The following is a 23,277-nucleotide window of genomic DNA, read 5'->3' on the forward strand; positions in this document are numbered from 1 at the left end:
CTGTCTCCCTAGGCCAGCTGGGCCTTGCCGCTGCTACCCCCTCGGCCCTGCCCCTCACTCCTGACCCCCAGCTCCCTGCTCGCCTTTTCCTGCACTGAGCTCCCTGGCCGCCCCCCTGGCAGGACCCCCCCCTCCCTTGGAGGACTTTGTTCTCCGCCCTCCCAGGTCAGCTACTCCAGGAGCCAGACTGCCAGCCAGCCTCTACCCCTTCCACATCTGCTGCAAGTGTGCCCTGAGCCTCCCTGCATAATGTACCTCTCCTGTAGCTAGCCCTCCCCCTGCCCTGCCAGCCCTGCCCCTCTCCTCCATAGCCAGCTCTGCTCCCCCTGCCCTGCCAGCCCCACCCCTCTCCTCCACCTGCTCCCCAGCCTGCCCCTTGAGAGCCAGGCTAAAGTTAAGGCTGGCAGTGGTGCTCTCCCCATTGCCCGGTTGCTGGTGCCCTCTGCCCTTTGTGCTGCCCCCGGCTTTGGACGGTGGCCTGGCAGGAGCCTCCCCCTGGCGCCCGTCTCAGCATTCATTGCAGGTTGAGCTGGGCGCGTGGGTCTCTGTGCAGTTCTCTCGTCCCTGCGCCCTCCTGGGGCTGGTGCGTGGGCAGAGGCAGCGCTGAGCTGCAGGAAGTGGCTTCGCCCAGCCCAGCCCCTGGCACGTGGGGGCTGTCTGGGCCCTGGGCTGGCTCTGCTGTTAAAAGCAGCTTCTTCCCAAGGCTGGTGCTGTTCAGGTGTCCCGTGCACGGGGCTCAGCAGCGCTGCGGCTGCTCCCAGGTTCTGCTGGTGCTGGGCAGGACCCAGCCCCCTGCTCGCAGGATTCCCTGACGCTCAGGAGCGAGCTCTGCCCCCCCCGCTCCCTGAGTCCCCCTCCCTGCCCCAGCCCTAGTGCCCGTACAGGTCCGCCAGCCGGCGGAAGCGCGGCCCCCACTCGCTGAGGTAGTCGTAGTCTTGGTCGCCATCCGTCAGGCTGGACACGATGGAGCTGAGCGAGCCGGCCACGGAGCCGGAGCCCTCGCAGTCATAGATGAGGGCTGTGTCGTAGGGAGGGACGTTGGGGTCACTGTCAGCTGCTTCCAGACCCTGGGGACAGGAGAAAAGGGCTGTGAGGGTGGGGGGGGGGAGGGTGTGGCTACTGGCTAGTTGGCACCAGCCCTTGGGCCAGGCACCTGTCTCCATGCCCAAGCTCGGCCCTCCTGCCAGCGCCTGGCCTGCCCCTGCCGCCTGTGCCCACCCCTCCGATCCTGGGAGCCCCATGGTGCCTACTGGAGCACCAAGCCCCACCCACGTCAAGCCAGTCACAGCCTGAGTGTGGTGTGGGACCCCAGTTCCCTCCCTCCTGTGCCAATGTCACCCCTCCCACTCAGGACAGGGGTTGTGTCCGGCCTGGGAGATGCCCAGCATGGTTTGGATACTGGAAAAATGATACCAGCGGGCAGGCTCCAGCATGGCAGGAAGCCAGCCGAGCAGGGCCCTGGGGCTAACAGACCGGCCCTCAGGGAGCCCGGCCGAGCAGGAGCTGGCAGACTGGTCCTGGGGGCACCCGGCCCTCAGGGAGCTCGGCAGAGCAGGGGCCCTGGGGCTGGCAGACCGGCCCAGTTGGCCCATTGACCTGTTCCAGCTTGGCAGGAGCATGCCGGGGCCGGCTGGGAGCAGCACCAGCCCATGCCATTGCCCCCCGCTCACCTCATTGATGAAGTCTTCGATGTCAGAGGGGCTGGTGGGCAGTTTCCGTGGATACGGGGGGGTGGCGTAGCTGTAGGGAGTGTCTCTCCGGATTGGCTGCTTGCCCAGGGGGCAGGGTGGGGGGAAGAAGTCAGGATTGCGGAGCTGGTTTATGTCGTAGGCGCCCTACGGAGAGAAAAGCTTTAGCCGGGGGGTGGGCTGGTGAGCAGGTCCCTTCCTGCGGGGGGGCGCTGGCCGGCAAGGGGCAGTGGCAGTTTGGTGCTGCCCAGTCTGGTGTAATATGGTGTGTGTGTCCCCTAAACAGGAGCGACGGGGGACAGCAAGGGGCTGCGGGTCGGCACTGAGGGGCAGGGCTGGGCTAGCAGGGAGCTGTGGGTTGGGACCGTGGGGCAATGGCAGGGCTGGGCTAACAGGGGGCTGTGGGTCGGGACCCAGGGGCAGGGCTGGGCTGGGCTAGCAGGGGGCTGTGGGTCGGGACCGAGGGGCAGGGCTGGGCTAGCAGGGAACTGTGGGGTGGGACCGAGGGGCGCTTGCAGGGCTGGGGTAGCAGCAAAGTGTGTGGCTGGTTTGCCTGGCGCATGCCCATGCCCCGTAGCGCCTGTGAGGGGGCTGCCCCCCCCTCACCTGGTCCTCCTCGCCCCCGCCCTGCTCGTCGTAGTTGAGGATGTTGTCGCGCAGGTCGTCCTGCGAGCTCCCCAGCAGCCCCTCGTGCCGCGGGCGCCGGTGGCAGCGCTCCCGGACGGCCGCCAGCAGGGCCAGCGCTGCCGAGAGAGAGAGAGGCGGTGGGGCTGGGGCTGAGACCGGGCTGGGGGGGGGTGTCAGCGGGGATGGGGGGGGGTCGTTGTCTCACTTACACAGGAGCAGGATGACGCTGCTGAGAATGATCATCAGGGCCCCGAAGCTGAGCCCCGCCCCGGCCGTGGAGGCAGCCGCCGCGCTGGCCTGGCAGCTGCCCCCCTCGTCGCAGGGGCACACGGAGACGTTCAGCAGCTGCGCCCGCTCCTGCCGGGGCGTCCCGGAGTCGCTGAGCAGGAGCGGCAGGGAGTGCAGCCCCGCGGGCACCGGCACCAGCACCGCCAGCACCGCGTGGGTCGCTGGCCGGAGACAGGGACACCATGATACCCCGCGTGCCTGCACCCGCCCCAGCCCCTATGGCCCCGAGTTCTGCCCCCCACCGATCGGGCCCTGCTCCCCCCTCACCAATCAGTGCCCCCTGCTCCCCCCGCACTGATCAGGCCCCCCCGCTCTCCCCTCACTAATGGGGGCCTGTTCCCCCCTCACTGATCCTCTCCTGCTCCCCCTCACCGATCAGGCCCCCCCGCTCTCCCCTCACCAATGGGGGCCTGCTCCCCCCACCATCCCACCCTGCTCCCCCCACCGAGCAGGCCCTGCTCCCCCCTCACTGATCCTCTCCTGCTCCCCCTCACCGATCAGTGCCCCCGCTCTCCCCTCACTGATCAGCCCCTGCCCCCCCACTAGGCTCCACCCACCCCGGCCGATCAAGTCTTTCCCCCTCAGGCGGGCTGGGGCGGCCCTGCCCTCACTGTTGCAGAGCCGTGGGGAGCGGGACTCAGGCTGTCGCCTCCCGTCCATGGGCAAGGCGATCGCACTGGCGCTCGCTCCGGCCCCCGCCCTCACCGTTGAGCTGGCTGAGGCTCCAGTTGTGGGCGAGTTGGGGGGCATCGGGGCTGAGGCGGAAGTGGAAGGGCTCGGCGTGGGGCGGCAGGTCCTCGTCCATGGCACTCAGCAGCAGCCCCCGCCCCTTGCTGGGCTCGCTGCACATGACGCCCACCAGCGGCAGCAGGGCCGGCCCGTGGTCGTTCACCTCCACAATCTCGATGGACAAGGTGCCAGTGGCCGTGCTCGGCGGGTCAGCTAGGGACAAGGGCAGACAGGTCAGGGCCCAGCGCTCACCGGCAGGGCTCAGCCAGCGCCCCCCAGCTCACCATTATCGCTGGCCAGGATGACAGCGGTGTACCAGCTGCCCTGCAAGAAGGGCGAGCGGCGTGGCAGCTCCCGCTTGGTCTGCACCATCCCGGAGCGCGGGTCCAGCAGCAGCCAGTCGGCCGGGTCGTAGGCCAGGGAGTAACTGCAGGCAGAGACACCAAGTTATTTGCCTGCAGGAGATGATGCCCTGAGCCCTAGCATTTGGGTAAAGGTGGGGGTGCCCTAGAGTGGGCGGGTAACACCCCACCCAGAGCCAGCGCCAAGCAAGAGGAGTTGAAGCCTGCATGGCAGAGCCCTGAGCCTGAGTGCCCAGCCCCTGCCAACCTGTCTGATGGGGGCTTCCCCACCCAGGGCTCCTGCAGGCCAGAGCGCCAGCCCCGTCTCAGCAGCCCCTGCAGCCGGGCTGGCGTCTCCACTCGGCGGGCGCCAAGGGCCAAGTTCCCCATCCTCGTACCCCCCCATGGGGCCCCGCGCTGGCCCGTGCAGCTCCCACCCCGTTCCCCAGCCCCTGGCACTGCGTCCAGGCTGCTCCTGGGGATGCAGGCGGCTCTGGCCCCTGGTCAGGGCCCCCTGGGGGTGGGCTCACCTGAGGGCCTGAGGCTGGCGGGTGTCGGGGTCGCTGGCGCTGAAGGTGGTGAGCTCAGTGCCGGGCGGCGCCCCCTCCGCCACTCTGGCCAGCCGGGGGTTCTTGGGGAAGAAGGGTGCCTCGTTCACGTCCTGAACCTGCACCTGCACCATGGCCAGGGCCCGCGTGGTCTGGGGGGCTGATGGGTGCAGCTGGTTCTGGTTCTGGACGGAGACGGTGAGCGCGAAGTGGTCCCGCCCCTCGTGGTCCAGGGCCTGAACGTGGAGGGGCCGAGAGTTAGTCACGGGGAAAAGAGCTAACCCCAGGCCAGCCACCCCAGGGGTTGCTCTGCACATGGGCTCCCCACGCCCAGGGGCCGCTCTCCAGCAGGGCTCCCCACCTCCATGCCCAGGGGCCACTCTCCAGCGGGCTCCCCCCAAGGGATCACTCTGCACATGGGCTCCCCAACGCTCCAGGGGTCGCGCTCCAGCTGGGCTCCCTACCCCCACACCCAGGGGCCACGCTCCAACCAGGGTTCAGGGCTGGGACATGGCCTGGCTGCTCCCTAGGGCCGTTGGTAACGAGGGGCAGAGCATGGCCCCTGCACTGAGCGACTCACTTCCAGCTGGGCCTGGGCTGGAGGGAGCAGGGGCCTGGCTGGGGCATGGGTGCTGGCCAAGCCCCCTGGGGCTGGGAGCAGGGACAGGCTGTAGCCCAGGGCGCTGTCGCCTTACCTTCACCACGGAGAGGACGGCGTCGTTGGTGCGGGGGTCGGTGCGGATGGCGAAGGCCCCGTCCGGGTCACCCTCCAGGATGGTGAATCGCGCCAGCCAGTTGGGGGAGCCGGGCAGGTCCTTGTCGTGCACCAGGAGCCGGCCGATGTCCACGCCGCTCGTGTTCTCCAGCACCTCCACAGAGAACTGCAAGAGAGCAGCTGGGGAACTCACGGCCTGGCACGATGGCATGGCCCACGTTCACATCTCCCCCAGTGTGGGCCAGGATCCTTGTCCCCCGGCACGGAGCCCACAGAGGGCAGGAACCCCCCCGCGGCCATGCAGTGAGTCAGACTAGCCCCCAGGCATCCTGCACCCCGGGCCCCCAGCCGCTGGCCTGGCTCCCTACCTCCGGCTTGGTGAACTCGGGCGGGTTGTCGTTGATGTCGTCCACGTAGATCACGGCGGTGGCTGTGGTGGCGAGGCCGTCGCCCGACATGTCGGCCACTTGGAGAGTCAGGTTATACACACTCACCACCTGGGGAGGAGGGAGCCAGATACTTGCCTGTTTGTCAGGCCCAGGACCAGCCCATATCCGTAGTGCCCTGGACCCCTGGAGGGGGCAATGCCCGGCGTTACCCGGCCAGGGCCTGCCCAACCCACCCCTCATTGGCCTGAGTTAGCTCACATCTGCGCCCTGGTGCACAGGGCTCTGCTAGTCTTGCCCAGGGACTGCCCACAGGTAGCCAGAGCACACTGGTCTTGGTTGCCACGTGGTATACCACTGATCGAGTGCAGTCGGGCAGGCCCCCAGCCTGCCGTGTGCCTGCAGGGACTCCCAGCCCACAGCATCGGCTGCCCCGAGGCCCGTTACCTCACGGTCCAGCCCCACTTGCACGGTGCGAATCTCGCCTGTGGTCTCATTGATGCTGAAAAGCCCGGCGGAGCCCTGCTCCAGGATGGAGTATCGCAGGGCCGCGTTGTCTGTGTCGGGGTCGTCAGCGTCTGTGGCTTCTGCCTTCAGCACATAGGTGCCTGCGATCAGAAATACACCATGGGTGTAGAATCATAGACATGTTGGGCTGGATGGGACTTGGAGAGGTCATCAAGTTCAGCCCCCGGTGCTGTGGCAGGGCCAAGTAAACCTAGACCATCCCGGACAGGTTGTCCCACCTGTTCTTAAAAACCTCCAATGATGGGGATTCTACAACCTCCTTGGAAGGCGATTCCAGAGCCTAACTACCCTGAGAGTTAGAAAGTGTTCCCAATATCTCACCTAAATCTTCCTTGCTGCAGATTACCCCATCACTTCTCCTACCTTCAGTGGACATGGAGAACAATTGGTCCCCGTCCTCTTTAGAACAGCCGTAACGTATTTGGAGACTGTTACCAGGTCCTCCCTCAGTCTCCTTTTCTTAAGACTAAACATACCCAGGTTTTTTAACCTTTCCTCCTAGGTCGGGTTTTTCTGAACCTTTGATCATTTTTGTTGCTCTTCTCTGGACTCTCTCCAATTTGTGCACATCTTTTCTAAAGTGCCACACCCAGAATTGGACACAGTTCTCCAGCTGAGGGGGACAGGTACCTCCCATATCTTACATACAACGCTCCTGCTAATACACACCAGAATGACATTAGCCTTTTCCACAGCTCTATCACATTGTGGACTCATATTCACCCTCAACCCCAGATCCTTTCAGCAGCACGACCACCTGGCCAGATATTCTCCAGTTTGTAGTTGTGCATTTGATTGTTTCCTTTCTACATGTAGTACTTTGCACTTGTCTATATTGAATTTCATCTTGTTGATTTTCATTCTGTCTGCCAAAGTGCTTGAAACACCTCCCAGCTTGGGGTCATCTGCAAGTTTTATAAGCCTATTCCACCCATTATCCAAGTCATCAATGAAACTATTGCATAGTACTGGACACAGGACAGCCCCATGTAGGACTCCATTAGATACAGCCCCCCTGTTTGACAGTGAACCATTGATAACTATGCTTTGAGTGAGGTCTTTCAGCCACTCGGGCACCCACCTTATAGTAATTCACCTAAGCCCACACCTCGCCTGGGCAACAAAAATGGCAGATGAAATTCAGTGTTGATAAATGTAAAGTGATGCCCGCTGGAAAACCAAATCCCAACTATACATATTCTTATCTTACTTAACTAAATAGTCTTAACCTTTTCTTTCCCTCTTCTGGCTTGTGATCCTTCCCCCCTTGTTGTCAGTATTAATGATGTCGAGTATCTGGTCACCATTAGCTTTTCTCAGTGAAGATTGAAGCAAAATGGGCATTAACCATCTCAGCCATTTCGATGTCGTCAGTTGTTCGTGCTCCTTCCCCACTAAGTGGAGGCCCTACATGTAACTTCAGCTTTTTCTTGCTCCTAATGTTTTTAAAGAACCTCCTCTTACTGCCTTTTATGTCCCTTGCTCGGTGTAACTCATTTTGTGCCTTGGCCTTTTTCATGTTGTCCGAACATAAGAACAGCCAGACTGGATCAGCTCAAAGGTCCATCTAGCCCAGTATCCTGTCTTCCGACAGCGGCCAATGCCAGGTGCTTCAGAGGGAATGAACAGAACAGGGAATCATCAAGTGATCCATCCCCTGTCGCCCATTCCCAGCTCTAGCAAACAGAGGCTACGGACACCATCCCTGTCCATCCTGGCTAATAGCCATTGATGGACCCATCCTCCATGAATTTATCTAGTTCTTTTTTGAATCCTGTTATAGTCTTGGCCTTCACAACATCCTCTGGCAAAGAGTTGCCCAGATTGACGGTGCGTTGTGTGAAAAAAATATGCCCTTTTGTTTGTTTTAAACTTGCTGCCTATTCATTTCATGTGGTGACCCCGAGTTCTTGTATTATGAGGAGTAAATAACTCTTTCTTATTTACTGTCTCCACACCAGTCATTTTATAGACCTCTGTCATATCCCCCTTAGACGTCTCTTTTCCAAGCTGAAAAGGTCCAGTCTTAAGCTCTCCTCATACAGCAGCTGTTCCATACGCCTAATCATTTTTGTTGCCCTTTTCTGAACCTTTTCCAAGTCCAATATATCTTTGTTGAGATGGGGCGACCACATCTGCACGCAGTAGTCAAGATGTGGTCATACCATGGATCTATAGAGAGGCAATATGTTATTTTCTGTCTTATTTATCCCTTTCTTAATGATTCCCACCATTGTTCACTTTTTTGTCTGCCGCTGCACATTGCGCGGATGTTTTCAGAGAACTACCCACAGTGACTCCAAGGTCTCGTTCTTGAGTGGTAACAGCTCATTTAGATCCCATCATTTTTTATGTATAGTTGGGATTCTGTTTTCCAATCTCCCTACATGCTGGTGCTGTTCCTTTGTGCTCCTCCTTAGCAATGTGCTCATACTTGTGTGTTAGATTTGTGCCGGACCGAGGAATGCCAGGCCCTTGCAGGCTCACACCAAAGACACCCACCTGGGACGGCTCCCTCCACCACGTGCCCCGTGTAAACCTCCTGCTGGAACAGGGGCCGGTTGTCGTTCTGGTCCACCACAACGATCTCCAAGTCAGTGGGGTCTTCCAGGGTCGCGCCCCCCAGGTCCAGGGCAAAGGCCCTCAACTGGGCACAGGGCAGAGAACAGGCATCAGCCACAGCTCCCGGCTCCTTAGCGGCCACCAGACAATAGCACACTTCACTGCCGACTAACTGGCTCCAGGGCTGTGCCAGTCCCAGCCGCTGCCAGCAGGAGGCGCTGTAGGGTATGACTGGCCATGCTGGCTCCGGAGAGCTCACACCTATCCCACGCCAGGCTCCCATCAGGAGGCACTGTCTTCCTCCCCAGGCCAGAACATGCCCCCGCCCCAGCTCTGTGTGTGTGTGTGTGTGTGTGTGTCACACAGCAGCAAGAGCAGAGGAGGCCGAGCTGCATGCAGGGAGGGGCCCTTACCCGGAAGCGGTCGTTCTTCTCCCGGTCCAACATGGTGTTGAGGAAAACCTTCCCGCTCAACTTGTCAATGGAGAAGATGCCCAGGGGCTCCTCGTCCACGCCTGGCCCCTTGATGCTATAGATGACGCCCCCAGGCAGCTGCTTATCTGACTTGATCTGCCAGAGGGACGTGTGAAAATAAACCCACAGGGCTGGCAACCTTTCGCCCCGCACCCTTCCCCAGCCTGGCCCTCTGGGACGAGTGCAGGCCCAGCCATCCTGGGAGCAAGAGGTCTAGGGGTGGGCGGCTGCCTGGATCGGCCCCTGAGCCACCCACCCGCAAGGCGTTACCAGCAGCCAGGGATGCCCAGCACATCACCGGAAGGCAGGCTCAGGCTGGGCGAGGGCGTGACTCTGTGTGTGTGTGTAAGTCAGGGAGGGAGTGGGAATGGGTGTGTTTGTGTGTGTGTATGTGCTATGGGGAATGGGTGTGTGCACCTGCAATGGTGCATGCGTGTGTGGTAGTGGAAGTGTGGGAGAGAGTGGATGTGTGCCTGTGCAAAGGTGGATGGGTGTGTGTGAGATGGTGAATGGGTGTGTGTGCGTGCAATCAGGGCCGGCTCCAGGCACCAGCTTCTCAAGCAGGTGCTTGGGGCGGCCGCTCCGGAGAGGGGCGGCAGGTCCAGGTATTCGGCGGCAATTTGGCGGACGGTCCCTCACTCCGCCTGGGAGCGAAGGACCTTCCGCTGAATTGCCGCCGCAGATCGCGATCGCGGATTTCTTGTTTGTTTGTTTTCTTTTGGCTGCTTGGGGCAGCCAAAACCCTGAAGCCGTCCCTGAGTGCAATGGTGAATATGTGTGTACGTGCAATGATTGTCCATATGTGATGGTGGATGTGACTAGTGGATGTGTGTGTGTGATGGTGGATTGGGGTGGATGCGTGTGTGTGTGATGGTGGATCGGGGTGGATGTGCATGTGTGTGATGGTGGATGATGGCTGCATGTGAATGGGCGATGTGTGTGTGTGTTGGTGGATGGGTGTGGATGCGTGTGATGGTGGATGGTGGTTGTGTGTGAATGGGGGATGTGTGTGTGTGTGATGGATCGGGGTGGATGTGTGTGTGTGTGAGATGGTGGTGGGGTGTGGGTGCATTTGTAGATGTGTGTGTACATGATGGGAGGACTGGGTGTGTGTCTGACACAATTTGGGGGGGCGCCGCCCGGGAGTGAGGGCCAACCTACATCCCTGCCCCATAGCCTGGATGCCTGGTGACCCCTGAGGTGAGGAGAAGCCCTGTCTACATTTTTCTGCCCCTGCCATGGCCTCTGTCCTCCCCATGCCTGATGCCCCAGAGCTGCCCTCGCCAGGCCGAGCAGGGGGCAGCCTGGCCCGCACCGTACGCAGCCCAGCTATGGAGCTCTGGGGCCCTGGGCCATTGTAACACCTGCCCTGGGCTGGCCGGGCCGGGCTGGGCAGCACGTACCTGCACCAGGAGGTGGGGGATGCGTTTGTGGTTCTCGGACACGCTGATGGGTGGGATCACCCAGGCCCTCTTCACCCTGCTGGGCCCAGCTCGCTGTCGCCATGGATACAGGACCAGGGGGCTGGCGGGGAGGCCAGCCTCCCCCTGGGAGAGGTTGATGCCCTGTTGGGACAGAGGCTGCGGTCAGGCCATCCCACCGGTCACCCCGGCTTCCGCTTGCTGGCTCCCCCACCCCGGCCTGCCCTCCCCACCTCTGCAGGCTGGGTGTGGTGGGGATGCTCTGAGGCGAGGCTGGTCTCCTTCCCTCTCAGGCTGTGCTGCCAGCAGTCAAGGGGGCTCATGGCTCCAGAGCATGGGGATGTGAGGCAATCCTACCCTCGCACTCAGCCCTGCTCCCCGCCCAGCGCTAGTGGTGGGGGCTCTTCCCTTGTGCCCATTTGGTGCCTGTGACAGGCAATGCCCCACTCCTCCTGAGGGATTCCCCTCACCCAGGGTTTCCTCTCTGCAGAGGCTGACCCCTCTCTCCCGCTCCATGGGACTGCGCTGTTTTGGACAGGTAAGGGCTGATGGAGGCGACAACACCGCCGGCTGAGAACGCAGCAGGCTGGATGTCAGAATCCTTGAGAGACACCCATAGGGACACCCCAGCACAAGAGCCCCTGGCTTTTCTTAGGCTCCGATGGTGGAATTTTCCTGTAAGGGGCGCACACATTCCTACAGGCTGTGCCTGCAAACAGCCGCAGCACTGTAACGGAATGCTAATCTGCATGATTCTGCTCTGCTACTCGGTGCTGGAACTGTCTGAAAATATCTTATTCGAAGCTAACCTTAGCCACACCTGTCAGGGCATCAAAGGCGCGTGTGCCGAACACATCTGGTGTGCATAAGCATGCTCTGTAGCCAGTCCATATCTGGTACAGAAATACATGACATGGTGTCAGAAGTAAATTAAGAACAGAAAGAAAACAGCAACCAAGGTTGCAAACAAAAGGAACAAAGCAAGAAAGGTTGCAGGGTCTCATATGCCTACCACGAAGTCCCAGAGACCTTCAGACCGGAAACAAGACTTCGCGTTACAAGCAAGCCCCACAGAGAAACTGAAGCTATCCCGGTATCTTCTATTTATGCTCTGGGGAAGCAGGCAGCGCATAGCTTTAAATCCTTTGCCTTTATTGGAAGAGAGTCACTAAGCTGACAAGGAAAGGGGTCCGGCTATGTTAGACGCTCACTGTATACCTCAGAGAAATGGGCGTTACGAAAGAGCACATTTTCCCCAGAGAACTCAAGGGCCAGGAGAAAATGTTATCCGGTTTCTAAGAGCTCTGCATACATGAGCTGAAACCTGTGATTTGGGAAATGCAAAACATGAAAATAGACAAAACAGGCTGGTTAAGAGATTAAAAACCTTTTGCAGCAGGTACAACTGAAGAGCGATTTAACCTTAGCCACCGAGAGCAAAGCCCCCTCAGCGTGAGACAGGAAACCCAAGAGCAATGTGTGAAACAAGCAACTAGCTTAGACGCTGTTAACAGCTGCAGCATGAGCGCTAACAGGCATTGCCACACGACCCCTCCCTGGCACGTCCGTCGGTAACAGAGATGGGCTGGTCACAGAGCTTGCAAATACTGTACACCCCCCACATGTTCATCCTAAGACCCTTTCATGCTCCACCAGGTCTGGCTGAGGGGAACTTAAATAAGTGCCGTCTGCTGGCTGAACAGTATAATACAGTTTAGCACTCCCGTACGCTCCCAGGCGAAGAGGAACCAATTCCAGCCCACCTGCGCAAGGTGCGGAAAAAGTCTAGCCAGAGATCCGTGCTGTAATACATGCACCAAATATGGACAGTTTGCAGCTGTTTGCAGCACCAAAGCATTCAGGGAGCTGACTCGGATCAAGCGCCATTGTTTCTGGGATTCTGCCATTGTGATGCCATAGAGCCTGCCTGGAGAGGGCAGCTGAATATTCATGGCAAGACAATTGACTTGGCTGAAGAAGCTGATGTCACAGTCCTCTCAGAAGGGATTTACAATCCCCTTCTGAAGCAGCAGTCACCTGACAGTCATCTGATGAGCCCTGGAGGGATTCTGAACTGCATAGGCCAGTTCACCGAATCAATGTACAAAGACAAAAGCTATGTGTTCAGAGTGTATGTGACCAAAGGCCCATAGACCTCCAGCCTTCTTAGCCGCTGCGTGGCAGCCAGAAAGGGCCCACTGAGAAAGGGGGAGGAACGTGTTAGAATATTTTTTGATATTGACGTTTTGGAAGGTGATACAACACAAATAACCCTAGAGACACTGTGCGTACACCTCGCAGGCTTCCTATGTGGATCTTAAAAGACTTAATGACGCAGCTGTGGGAGATAACATGGGACGACTTCCTCCCCAAAGGGAAAGCAGCTACAGTGTTCTCCAAGTTGGATGCCTCAAGTGGATTCTGGCAAATTCCTTTAGCCAAATAAAGTGCTAAACGGACTACATTTATCACACCCGGGAGATTTAACAGATTACTTTTGGGGATTACCAGTGTCCCTGAGACTTTCCAGAGAAAGATGGCAGAACTGTTACTGAACATAAATGGAGTTGTTTTCATGGATGATATTCTGACGGATGGCTCTTCGATGGAAGAATATACCAAAACCCCCAACAAAATGCTAAGCGTAATCAGTCAGTCTGGGCTGAAGCTAAACAAGGAAAAATGCATTTTCCACCTATTCCAAATCAAGATTTTGGGACAGACACTAAGGCAAGAACCATTCCCAGCCCTGGGAAAGTAAAAGCAATTTGAGAATTGAATGCACCAGCAAATGTACCAGAACTGAGATGTATACTGGGGATGGTAAATTACCTTGGGTCAATACCTACAAGGCCTTTCTACAGTGACAGAACCACTGAATGAACTGTTGAAGTCCAACCCATCTTGGCTGTGGGGGCCAAATCAAGAAATTGCTTCCAAAAAGGTAAAAGAAATGAACTCAACAGCTCCAGATCTTCAGTCCTGTGATGTGAACTAACCCACAATGGTCAGTGCAGATGCGAACAGCTGGGTGGGGCATTGTTGCAACAACAGGGCTCTGAGTGGAAGCCAGTTGCATTTTGTTCTCGCACACTCACAGAAGCAGAAAAACAACATGCACTGATTGAAAAGGAGCCTGGCAAGTGTATGGGCATGTGGGAACTTTTACAAATACTCCGCGGACTGGATTAGTTTACAGATAATAGACCATAAACTACCTTGTTACTGTCAGCAGTGGAAAAGACCTGGATCTATTGATAAGGTTCATGCAATTTAACCCAATTGCTAAATATGTTCCTGGGAAAAATCGGGTTGTAGCAGACACTTTGTCACGGAGTCCAGCATCACACCCAACGACCTGTGAGCTCGAAGATGATGTAAAGGTGCCTTAAGGATGCTATGGACACATATAGACCAGTGTCAGAAAAGAGACTACGCCAACCTCACAGACACGCAACTTCAGGAAGTTCTAAGTAACATTCAGGGTGGCTGGCCTACACGTCTAAAGGACACTAAGGATGTGACAAGCAACTTACTTTGTCGTGAGTGAGTCAAATGGACTCATGATGAAAGCCAATTGCATTGTAATTCCAAATGAAATGGGAGGAGAAATCCCAAACCTCATCCATGAAGGACATCAAGGATTAACTAATGCCATGAACAGGCCAATCAGTCAGTGTGGTGACGGGGCATCAGTGAGGACTTGAAGTATCGGCATGTGAACATTGCCAAGCTAACAGACCAACACAACACAAAGAACCGTTAATAACAACACCTCAACCAGCCAGACCTTGGATGGGACTAGCTGCAGATTTATGTGAATTCAGATGATGTCATTACTTGGTTGTCATGGACCATATTTCTAGTTATATAGAAATAATGTACTTGAAAGACATAACATGTTGCAGTGTTATTGAGAAACTAAAGTGCACTTTTGCTCACTTTGGTATTCCAGAACAACTAGTGATGGACAATGGACCACAATCCACTGCAGCAGCATTTAAGTCAGTCTGAATGAAATAGGATTTTGATCATATTACTAGCAGCCCACATTACCCACAAGCGAACGGTGCGGCTGAGAGACCTGTACAGACAGACAAGAAAATCCTACAGCAGGAAGATCTATTCCTTGCTCCTCTGAGTTACAGATCCACACCGATAGCAGCTACTGGCTCTATCTCCGAAGTGGCTAGACATGAAGACGGTGGCCAAATTGAATAAAAAGGTTAAAAGAGCTTATGAACACTCTTACAACAGACATCTGCCAGTTAGGGACCTGCTGGGTCTGGAACCTAGTGGCCACGTGCATAGCTAATTGGATGGGGAAAAAGGCTGAACAACTCCAGCTGTTGTGAAGAAAAAGAAGGCAGTGCCCAGCTCCTATGCAATCGAGACAAACAATGGAGAGTTTCACAGAAGCCGATGACATCTACAGTTTGTCCCCCAGAAAGACCAGTCAACTCAGAACAGGGAGAACTCAAGGATTCCAGACTGACCACGGCGAGTCAGTGCCCAGCCAGATGGCCCAGTGGTTCCGCGTTTGGGTCGTGTCATTAGAAAACCAGTGCGATTCAGAGACACAGAACAGCCAGATACACGCTGAACTGCAAAGACAGCCTGATAGTATAAATATTGGGAACGGCAGGAATGTAGCACTTAAAGGGGGAGATGTCATGGAATGCTAAACTATAACACTGTCCAGCCACGAGGTGGCGCTGTTGGTCAAAGATTTTCTTTTAAACGCACCTCGGTCATACCTGGCAGAGCACGAAAGGATCTTAGGATGGACACACCTGGGGTGTCTAAGCAAGCGCCGTAGCCAGACCATATCTGCTAGACAAGAACATGACAGACCTGTGCACCAACGGCCACAGTCACACGTGCACTCCCACACACCGGGCACCACGAGACACCCATCAGCCCCGGTCATCCATCACAGACCCCATTACCCCACCCCAGAGAGTCCCTCCTCCCCCCACCACCTGCCATAGAGCACCCATGAAAAAAAACAGCAGGTGCTTAGCACCCACTGGCAGCCAAGGTCCCCTCCCTCCCTGCTCTGTACCTCCCGCCCACCGCGATCAGCTGTTCCGTGGCGTGCAGGAGGCGCTGGGTGGGGAGGAGCAGGGACGGGGTCTGCTTTGGGGAGGGGTCGGAAGTGGGCGGGAGGAGGCGGGGTGGGGGTGGGAAGAGGCGGGGCAGAGGTCTGGGGGAAGGGGTGGGGTGGGGCAGGGCCTGGGTTGGGAAGATGTGGAGCGGGGTGGGGTTGGGGGGAGGGGATTTGGGGGAAGCCGGTGCCTGTGCCACTTGCCGCGCCCAGCCTTTCCTCGGTGTCCGCATCCATCTCAGCGCCTGACCCCCGTCCGGGCAGGAGGCGGCTAGACGAAGCCCTTCCTCCCACTCTGCCTGCGAGTGGCAGAATCTAGAGCAGCTGCTGCCGAGACATCCCAGCCATGCATCTCCGGAAACACAAGAGCCCTTTGTGGTGGGGCTTCAGGGAGCAGCTGCGTGGGCCTGTGGGAGGTGGAGGGGTCTGGAGGGGCCCTTTGGGTTTCAGGAAGGATGGGGGCTGGAGGAGGGGTTTTTCTCCGGCTCTCACAGGGCAACAGGGGAATAGCAAAGAGGGGCGATGCGATTGGGGCCAGACTCTGGCCTCAGTCCCCCCGACCCAGGAGCCTGCAGCCCAAGGCCCTGGCAGCACCGAGTGCTGCTGATCGAGGGGCCTGTGAGGCACAGGCACGGTGGGCAGGCAGAGCCTCTGGCGGCTGGAGCGTCCCTTGTTATAGGCAGGGGTAGGCAACCTACGGCAGACGTGCCGAAGGCAGCACACGAGCGGATTTTCAGTGGCACTCACACTGCCCGGGTCCTGGCCACCGGTCCGGGGGGCTCTGCATTTTAATTGAATTTTAAATGAAGCTTCTTAAACATTTTAAAAACCTTATTTACTTTACATACAACAATAGTTTAGTTATATATTATAGACTTATAGAAAGAGACCTTCTAAAAATGTTCAAATATATTACTGGCATGCGAAATCTTAAATCAGAGTGACTAAATGAAGACCCGGCACACCACTTCTGAAAGGCTGCTGACCCCTGTTATAGGCAAATAATGCTCTTGGTGGGGAATTTGTGAGCTGCCTGCAGGGGGCCTCGCTGGGTGTGTTGCACGTGAGCATGATGGGTGTGCTCCTTGCACACTCGCCATGCAGGCTGCACCATGCTTGGGTGTGTACTGCCCCCAGACAAGTGTAGCAGGAATTCTGGGCAAATGTGTGACTGGGCACTGCGTGTATGTAGAATGTGAGCTGCATGGTGTGTGTGTGTGTGTGTGTGTGTGCGCGCGCCAGAGAGGGAGCGAGAGATCCAGGGTGTGTGTGAGAGCGCTGGTGTGCGATGTGTGTGTGTGTGTGATGCAGGTATCGCTCTGTGTGTGTATGTGTGTGCGAAAGAGAGAGAGGGAGAAAGAGATCCGGGGTGTGTGTGAGAGCACGGGTGTGTGTGTGTGTGTGCGCGCGCCCAGGCCAGTGTCGGTGGGTTTGCTGCAAAGACGCAGTGGCGGGTGCTGTTCTGGGTGCCCAGTGCCCCAAGGGCTGGTCGCCCGCCCAGCACAGCACCAAACTGACCCCCCAAAGCTCATTTCTCTGGGGCTGAAGCGAAAGGCTCCTGCCCCAGCCAGACTCGGGGTCGGGGCCCGTTGCTCAGCTGGGCTGGAAGAGGGAACACACTAATCTCGGGTTCCCACAGGCCCAGGGGACGGCCGGGCGGGGAGGGCACAGACAGTGCCAGCCCCGCTGGCTATAAATAGAGGCAAGTGCCTGGGTGTGTGCTGGGAACACACTGCCAGGATCGCAGGCAGCTGCGGGTGACCTCGGGACTTAACCCAGGGGGGTTTAACCAGAGAATCCAAATAAATCTACAGGCGAGTGGAATTCAGGGGCCCCTGGAAAGGAGCCTGGGAGCAGCCTCCGGCTCCCTTCCCCCACTTGGGGCAAGGGGCCTGCGCTCCACTGCCTTGGCAACTCAGAGCCCCCCCTTGGGGCGGGCAGGAGAAGGGACCCCCCCATACAGGTATTTGCTGAGGATTCACTGCTCCTGACTGGACCCCCACCCTCCCCCATGGGGCTTTAACAAAGTTGACGGAAGAGAAAGAACAAACAGCACTGGAGAGTCAGATGATGGGCGGATCCCCCCCTTTCAGCTCTGCCAATGCCCCTCAGTCCTGAGCCCCAGCCCCCCCATTATCCCAGTCCCGTGCCCCTCAACTCTGCCAATGCCCCTCAGTCCTGATCCGCAGCCCCCATTATCCCATCCCATGCCCCCCCCCCCCAGCTCTGCCAACAACCCTCAGCCCTAACTTGCAGCCAGTCCAGGCCCCGAGGGAGGCTCTGACTGATTCCGCTCCAGCGCTGCCCACTCCAGTAGGGCCGTCGGGGGGAGGCTCCCGGCTGCCTGTGCTGTGGGTCCCTTGTCCCCAGAGCTCCCAGGCCGGCACCTGGCAGCAGCTCCAGCTCGCCCCCATGCTGCGGGGAGCCCACCTGCGGCTGCAGCCGAACAGAGCCTGGGCGGCCCCCAGCACTGGAGCCACTGAATGGCTGCCCAGACCCCTGCCCCCGACAGGCTGACTGAACCACCGCAGTGGGCCTGGGGGGTGCTCTCTGGGTGCCCAGCCTGCTGTGCTCACCAGCTGGAGCAGGCGGGGTGGGCTGGGCACGCCATGCAGCTGCTGGCCAGGAGCCCGCTCACACATTCCCTCGGCCTGGGAGAATCACAGAACTGAGACGCTGCAACCACAATTCCCAGGGTCACAGAGAAGCCACGGAGCCCAGGCCAAGTCCCTTGGCTCCCAGCCCCAACGCCACTGCGGGCCACGGCCAGGCACCTGGCTGGGGGAGAGCTTCTCTCCAAACACACAGGGTTCTGCTCCTCTGGGAGGGGGACGTGCGCCTCCCAGCACAGACACAGGGCGGGGGGGAGGACCCAGTCGCCTGCATCCTTAGGGCTTATGCACCAGAGATGGGCCCAAAGTTGTTGCCAACATGCCATGTTATAACCCCCTGGAGGTTCGACACCCACAGGCCCAGGAGGATGGGCCGTGTTTCCTGGCGGGGGGGCACGACGGGAGGCGGGGCCAGCTTTTCAGAGTTGCGTGGTACCCGTTTAGGGCTTAGTATGATGCCCAAGGGGTCCTCCCATTGGCGTCAGTGTTGGACTGGGCCTGGCCGTGCCTGTGCACAGCCTGGTGGGACGTAGCCCGCCATGGCAGTGAGCGTGGGGACAGCTTGGGCATGCCCCGCACATGCATGTGGTGCACAGACAAGGGACTGAACAGGCGACCCTACGGCTCTGCACACTAGGTACTGAAATCCAGGCGCAATGGAGGGACACACACAGGCTGGGGACGTTTCTCCCAGCAACAGCAGATGGACCCAACTTGGAAATGCAGCACCATGAACCAGAACGCCCCCAGCCACCCATCTCAGGGACATCCTAAGATGGCCACCACCAGGCCTCCAGGTCCCTCCCCAGCCTGGCCTCACACCTTCCCAGGCTGCCTCACTGAGCTCCGGGGGGTGTCTTGGAGTCCTGGGCCTGCCCCACGACCTGGCTTTGTACTGTGGGGTGAGGCCGTGCTGGCGGTGCTGGGGCCGGCCTGCCATGCGAGGATGCCCCGGTGGCTGGAGGGGTCAGCACCTCGGGCGGTGCCACTAGGACACAAGAGGCTGGGCTTTGGTTGTGTCTCTGCTCCCCTGCTGGCCCCTGGCTTAGCAATGAGACCTCCCCTGGCCACACCTGCTTGGCTACGCTCAGAAGACCTGACGCCCCCTCATCGGGAACTAAGGCAGGGAGCAGGGGGAGGGGTGTTGCCCTCCTCCTTGCTCAGAGGAGACATTTTTAGAGCTAGCTTGAATTTGACCTTTGACCCTTCCAAATAGCCACACACGCTCCCCGCTCAGGCCTGTTTGGGCCCAGCTTGGGATTCCAGTGGGACAGCTGGGCAAACACAGCCCCACACTGGCTATAACCACAAGATGCATGGACACCCCTCCCATGGAGACACCCCTGCCCCCTCACACACTCATACCCGGCCCTGCACACCCATCGTCCCCAGCCTGTTAGCCTGGCCCACTCCATAGCCTCCCCGTGCATGCTGGACGCTGCCAGGTGTGGCCGGTGGATGAGGCCTACGCTGCAGGTCATGGGGTCTAGGCAGTGCGTGTGGCAGTACCGTCCTGCCCGCTGGATTTTCCTTCGCACTGGAACTCTTCCCGAGGGGCCTGTGCTGGCTCCGGGCCCCGCATCAACCGAGGCAGTGAGGCGGGTGGCTAGCAGCCCACAGCCCCCTGCCCGAGGGAGCTGGAGGGATGGGGCAGCAGGCTGGCTGTGTGGTGAGTGCACTGGGGACCGTCTTGCCTGAGTGCAGAGCCCAGCCCCTGGGAACGGCCCAGCTCTGCCAAGGCGCGAGCCTGGTTCCCACAGTGCCTCCGCTCCCGGGACGGCAGCCCGGAGGAATGCTGGGAATGTCCCGGGGGGGAGAGGGCCCTACGCCGGGGGGAGAGGGGGGTATAAATAGCTGCCATCGCTGTCCCCGTAGCTGCAGCGGGGAGACAGTAGCTGGGCCAGGCTCACCATCCTGCCAGGCAGAAGCGGGATCCCCAATACTGGGCCACTCGCTGCAGCCTTGGCCTGACTCTGGGGCCATTTGCCTGCCCCCTCCCCCCCACTGGAGATATAGGGTGTGTCTACATGGCAGGAAAACACCCGCGGCTGGCCCGGCTTTACGGGCTGGGGCTCAGGCTGCCGGGGCTACAATTGCTGTGCAGACATTACGACCTGGGCTGGAGGCCAGGCTCTGGGACCAGCCACGGGTGTGTGTCGTGGTGGAGACATGCCCAGAGAGGCCTCCTGCCATGGTGGCTGCAGGAGAGGAAGGGGTTAGCGCTGGGCTGGCTGCGTCTGGCCTCACTGACTGGGCAGTTCAGCTTAGTCCCAAAACTTGGTCACAAAATCCCAACGTGTAACATGGCAAAATTGTTGGTCTGCAGCGGAGGGGCCAGGCTGGAATGGCGGCGGGGGGTTGGGGTTGAGGGGCATCGGCGGAGCTGGGTGTAGGGGGAGCTGGGGCCTGGGACAGGTGGAGGGGAGCCTGGGTCAGGATTGAGGGGCAGCAGCGGGCCCCGCCGACAGCTTTTTCACATTCCACACCTGTCACTGACTCCAGCTGGGCAGCATGACGCACTCACTGCTATGGGGCTGGGCCACCCCCTACCTGGGGCGGGGGTGTGGGGGGGGTCTGAGCAGACTCTACAAGGGGTGTGGTGTTCCAGAGCAGGAGGAGAGGCGGGTCCCTGGCATATGGTTGGACGGGGGGGGGGGGGGGAGGGGGGGGGGGTCATAGATGGTCAGTCTTCACTGGCCCTCTTGTCCAGCCTCCCCAAACCCTCCTGCCATTTGCCAGCCCTGGCACCATCCTCCGGCCGGCCCCCACCAGGAAGGGATGGGTGGGAACGGTTCGTCCTTCCCGCTCTACGGTGCACTTTCCCGCTGCTGGGGGTCAGAGTGCGCCTGCTCCTTCCCCTCTGGGGGGAACTGTGGGGCTTAGCCAGCAGCTCCTGCCCCACCTCCATTCAGCACAGCCCTGCCCCAGACCCAGCTCAGCAGGAAGCAACTTTGGAAAACGCTCTTGGTTACGTTTCTGTAACATCCATTAGCAACCTGCCATGCGCTGCTAGACCAGATCCCTGCGGCTCCACCAGAGCCCCCCGGCTCCACCAGATCTCCCCTCCCCCAGGTCTACCAGATCCCCCCTGGTTCCAACAGACCCCCCAGCTCTTCCAGACCCTTCCCGGTTCTACCAGATCCTCATGGCGCCCCACCGGATCCGCACAGCCGCAGCAGAGAGACGCCTCTCCCAGACAGCCAAAGCCCTCCTGCCATGGTTCCTCCGTGCACACGCGTGTACAGCACAGGAAACCCGCCTGACCGCAGCGGTGCTGCCTGCATGCTACCGAGAGATTTTGGCCATATGGACCTGTGTGTGCACACAGGGATAGTCTATGTCACAGTGCGCGTGTGGTAAGGTGACGGTGACTATCTGCACGTGTGAACGCACAGCGCACGGCTGTCTCTGTGGACGAGGTGACTGTGGATGCAGGCGTGTGTGATGCTGACGGGCCAGGCACGCTGGCACCATGCTCTCTGCTCAGGCCAGTGGTGGGGCTAGCAGCCTATTGGTGGCTCTGCCGCGCCCACTCCTGCTTCCTGGGTGTGTGCCCAGCCGGGGATCAGGCGCTGTGCAGCGGGGCCACGTGGTGCAGCAAGGCCTGATAGCGCCCGGCTCAGCCTGTCCAGTTCCCTCTGCTTTGCTTTGGCCCAGCTGCCATTCCCTGGGGAGGGCGGGCGGAGGGGGCTTGTTTTGACTAGGAAACCTGACTGGAGCCGGCGGGAGGGAGTGCTCCCACCAGCTGTCGGCCAGGGCACGGCCCCGCCCCCAGCTACGGAACTGCTCCCAGCCCCGGGGGGACCAGCAACGTTAGCCAAAGGAACGGGAAGCCAGGCTGGAGTGGGGAGAGGGGGAGTCGGGGGCACGCTGAGGGATGCTGGGGCCTGTGTCAAAGGCCCTTTCCCAGTGGGGTCCTGCCTGGAGAGGAGCCCCAGTTTCTCAGGGCTGGTGCACACACAAACCGCTGCGCTCTGTGGGGCCAGGACTGTCTTGTTCTGTGTTTGTACAGCGCCTGGCACCACGGGGTCCTGGGCACTACCATAATACACCTAATAACGTACAGCGCCTGGCACTATGGGGTCCTGGGCTATTACTGGTGCGCCTGGGCACAATTAGTAGATCTCTCTCACATATACACACACACACACACACACACACACACACACACACACACACACACACACACACACACACGCTGCAGAAGCCTGGAACTGGGGGCTCATTCCAGAACCCCAAAGCCCCAGGCACTGAACACACAAGAGCTAACACTACGGGGGGATGTGCCTGGGGAGGAGGGCTCCCACCTGTCAGAGATGCCCAGACACTGTGGTGAGAGCCCCCAATATGAGCCCCTGGACACTCGGGTTAAGGCCGCTCTGTCACCGGGTGGGGAGCAGCAGGCCTGCACCTGGAGGCGTGATGCCTTGAAAGCCCCTTTGCACAGATCTGGTTTCACAACAGCATCAACTGCCCAAGAACTGCTGCAGCCCCCCACCCCAAATCTCCAGCAGCCGCATTTCCCGGGGGAGGTGGTGACTGGAGCCCCCCCGTGATACATCCAGTGCATTCAATCCCTTCCCCATACGGGGGCGCCCCACCCTCACCCGTACACAGGGTGGGCCTGCCAGGAGTCCCCAGAGAGCTGGCCCAGTGGGATGAGCCCCCCTCCAGGCTAGGATCCCGGTCAATAGGGTTTCTGTTCTGGGCCCCGACCCCGTCTTCCGTGCTCTGCTCTCCCCAGCCCCCGGCTCCATGTGCCGGGACTCAGCTGTCTCCCCCCGGCTCCGGGAGCAGGGCTCTGGGCTGAGCGTGGTCTTTGGGCAGATTCTTTCCCCTCAAGCCCCTCCAGAGCCTGTGGGACTCCCTTCCACACCGTCCTGGCTTAAACCCCTCACATCCTGTCCGTGCAGGGGCTGAGCTGGGGCCTGGACTCTACCAAGCACCCAGCGCCCCTGGGGGTGATGCTGTGGTTGGATCCCAAGCCCCGGAAGCCCCCAGACCGGCTCCATAAACCTCCCTTCGGTGGCCACTGCCCCAGAGCGTGGTGCCACCTGCCGCAGAGCCGGGGCTGGGCACCGGATGTCAGCACATGGACTGCTGCCTGCCCTTACCTGAGCCCAGAGAGGTGCCAGGAGGCAGAAGGCGAGAAGGCAGGGGCTTTCCATCCCGGCCGGTCCCCGGGCTGGCAGTGTCAGCGCCTCGGGCAGGGACTGCAGGGCTCGGAGTGGGAGCGACTCTCTTGTGTGGAG

General features: G+C 59.5%; 1 protein-coding gene across 2 annotated transcripts; it reads right to left on the reverse strand.

The window, feature by feature from the left end:
- Window positions 1-357: 357 nt before the first annotated feature.
- Window positions 358-23,277, reverse strand: CDH15 (cadherin 15). Of its 2 annotated transcripts, XM_034788753.1 has the most exons (15): window positions 23,140-23,277; window positions 11,116-11,199; window positions 10,289-10,450; window positions 8,826-8,981; window positions 8,353-8,497; window positions 5,770-5,930; window positions 5,305-5,433; window positions 4,917-5,102; window positions 4,204-4,457; window positions 3,617-3,759; window positions 3,309-3,545; window positions 2,525-2,764; window positions 2,295-2,431; window positions 1,671-1,835; window positions 358-1,067 (listed from the first exon to the last, which is right to left on the reverse strand). In XM_034788753.1, the coding sequence occupies exons 1-15, from the start codon at window positions 23,191-23,193 to the stop codon at window positions 870-872; spliced, it is 2,451 nt and encodes an 816-aa protein (XP_034644644.1). In that variant the 5' UTR covers window positions 23,194-23,277; the 3' UTR covers window positions 358-869. The 2 variants fall into 2 exon arrangements, with proteins under 2 accessions (XP_034644644.1, XP_034644645.1); XM_034788754.1 differs by lacking the exon at window positions 11,116-11,199.

This window comes from Trachemys scripta, chromosome 13 (genome assembly GCF_013100865.1).
Source record: "Trachemys scripta elegans isolate TJP31775 chromosome 13, CAS_Tse_1.0, whole genome shotgun sequence".
NCBI classification, from domain to species: Eukaryota; Metazoa; Chordata; order Testudines; family Emydidae; genus Trachemys; species Trachemys scripta.

Bases quoted from the DNA above. Each gene is read 5' to 3' on its own strand.
- CDH15 (XM_034788753.1), bottom strand. From the start codon at position 23,193: ATGGAAAGCCCCTGCCTTCTCGCCTTCTGCCTCCTGGCACCTCTCTGG. The intron at 3,546-3,616 runs GTGAGCTGGGGG...CCTTGTCCCTAG, and splicing joins CATCCTGGCCAGCGATAATG to CTGACCCGCCGAGCACGGCC. The intron at 1,836-2,294 runs GTGAGGGGGGGG...TTCTCTCCGTAG, and splicing joins GCGGGGGCGAGGAGGACCAG to GGCGCCTACGACATAAACCA.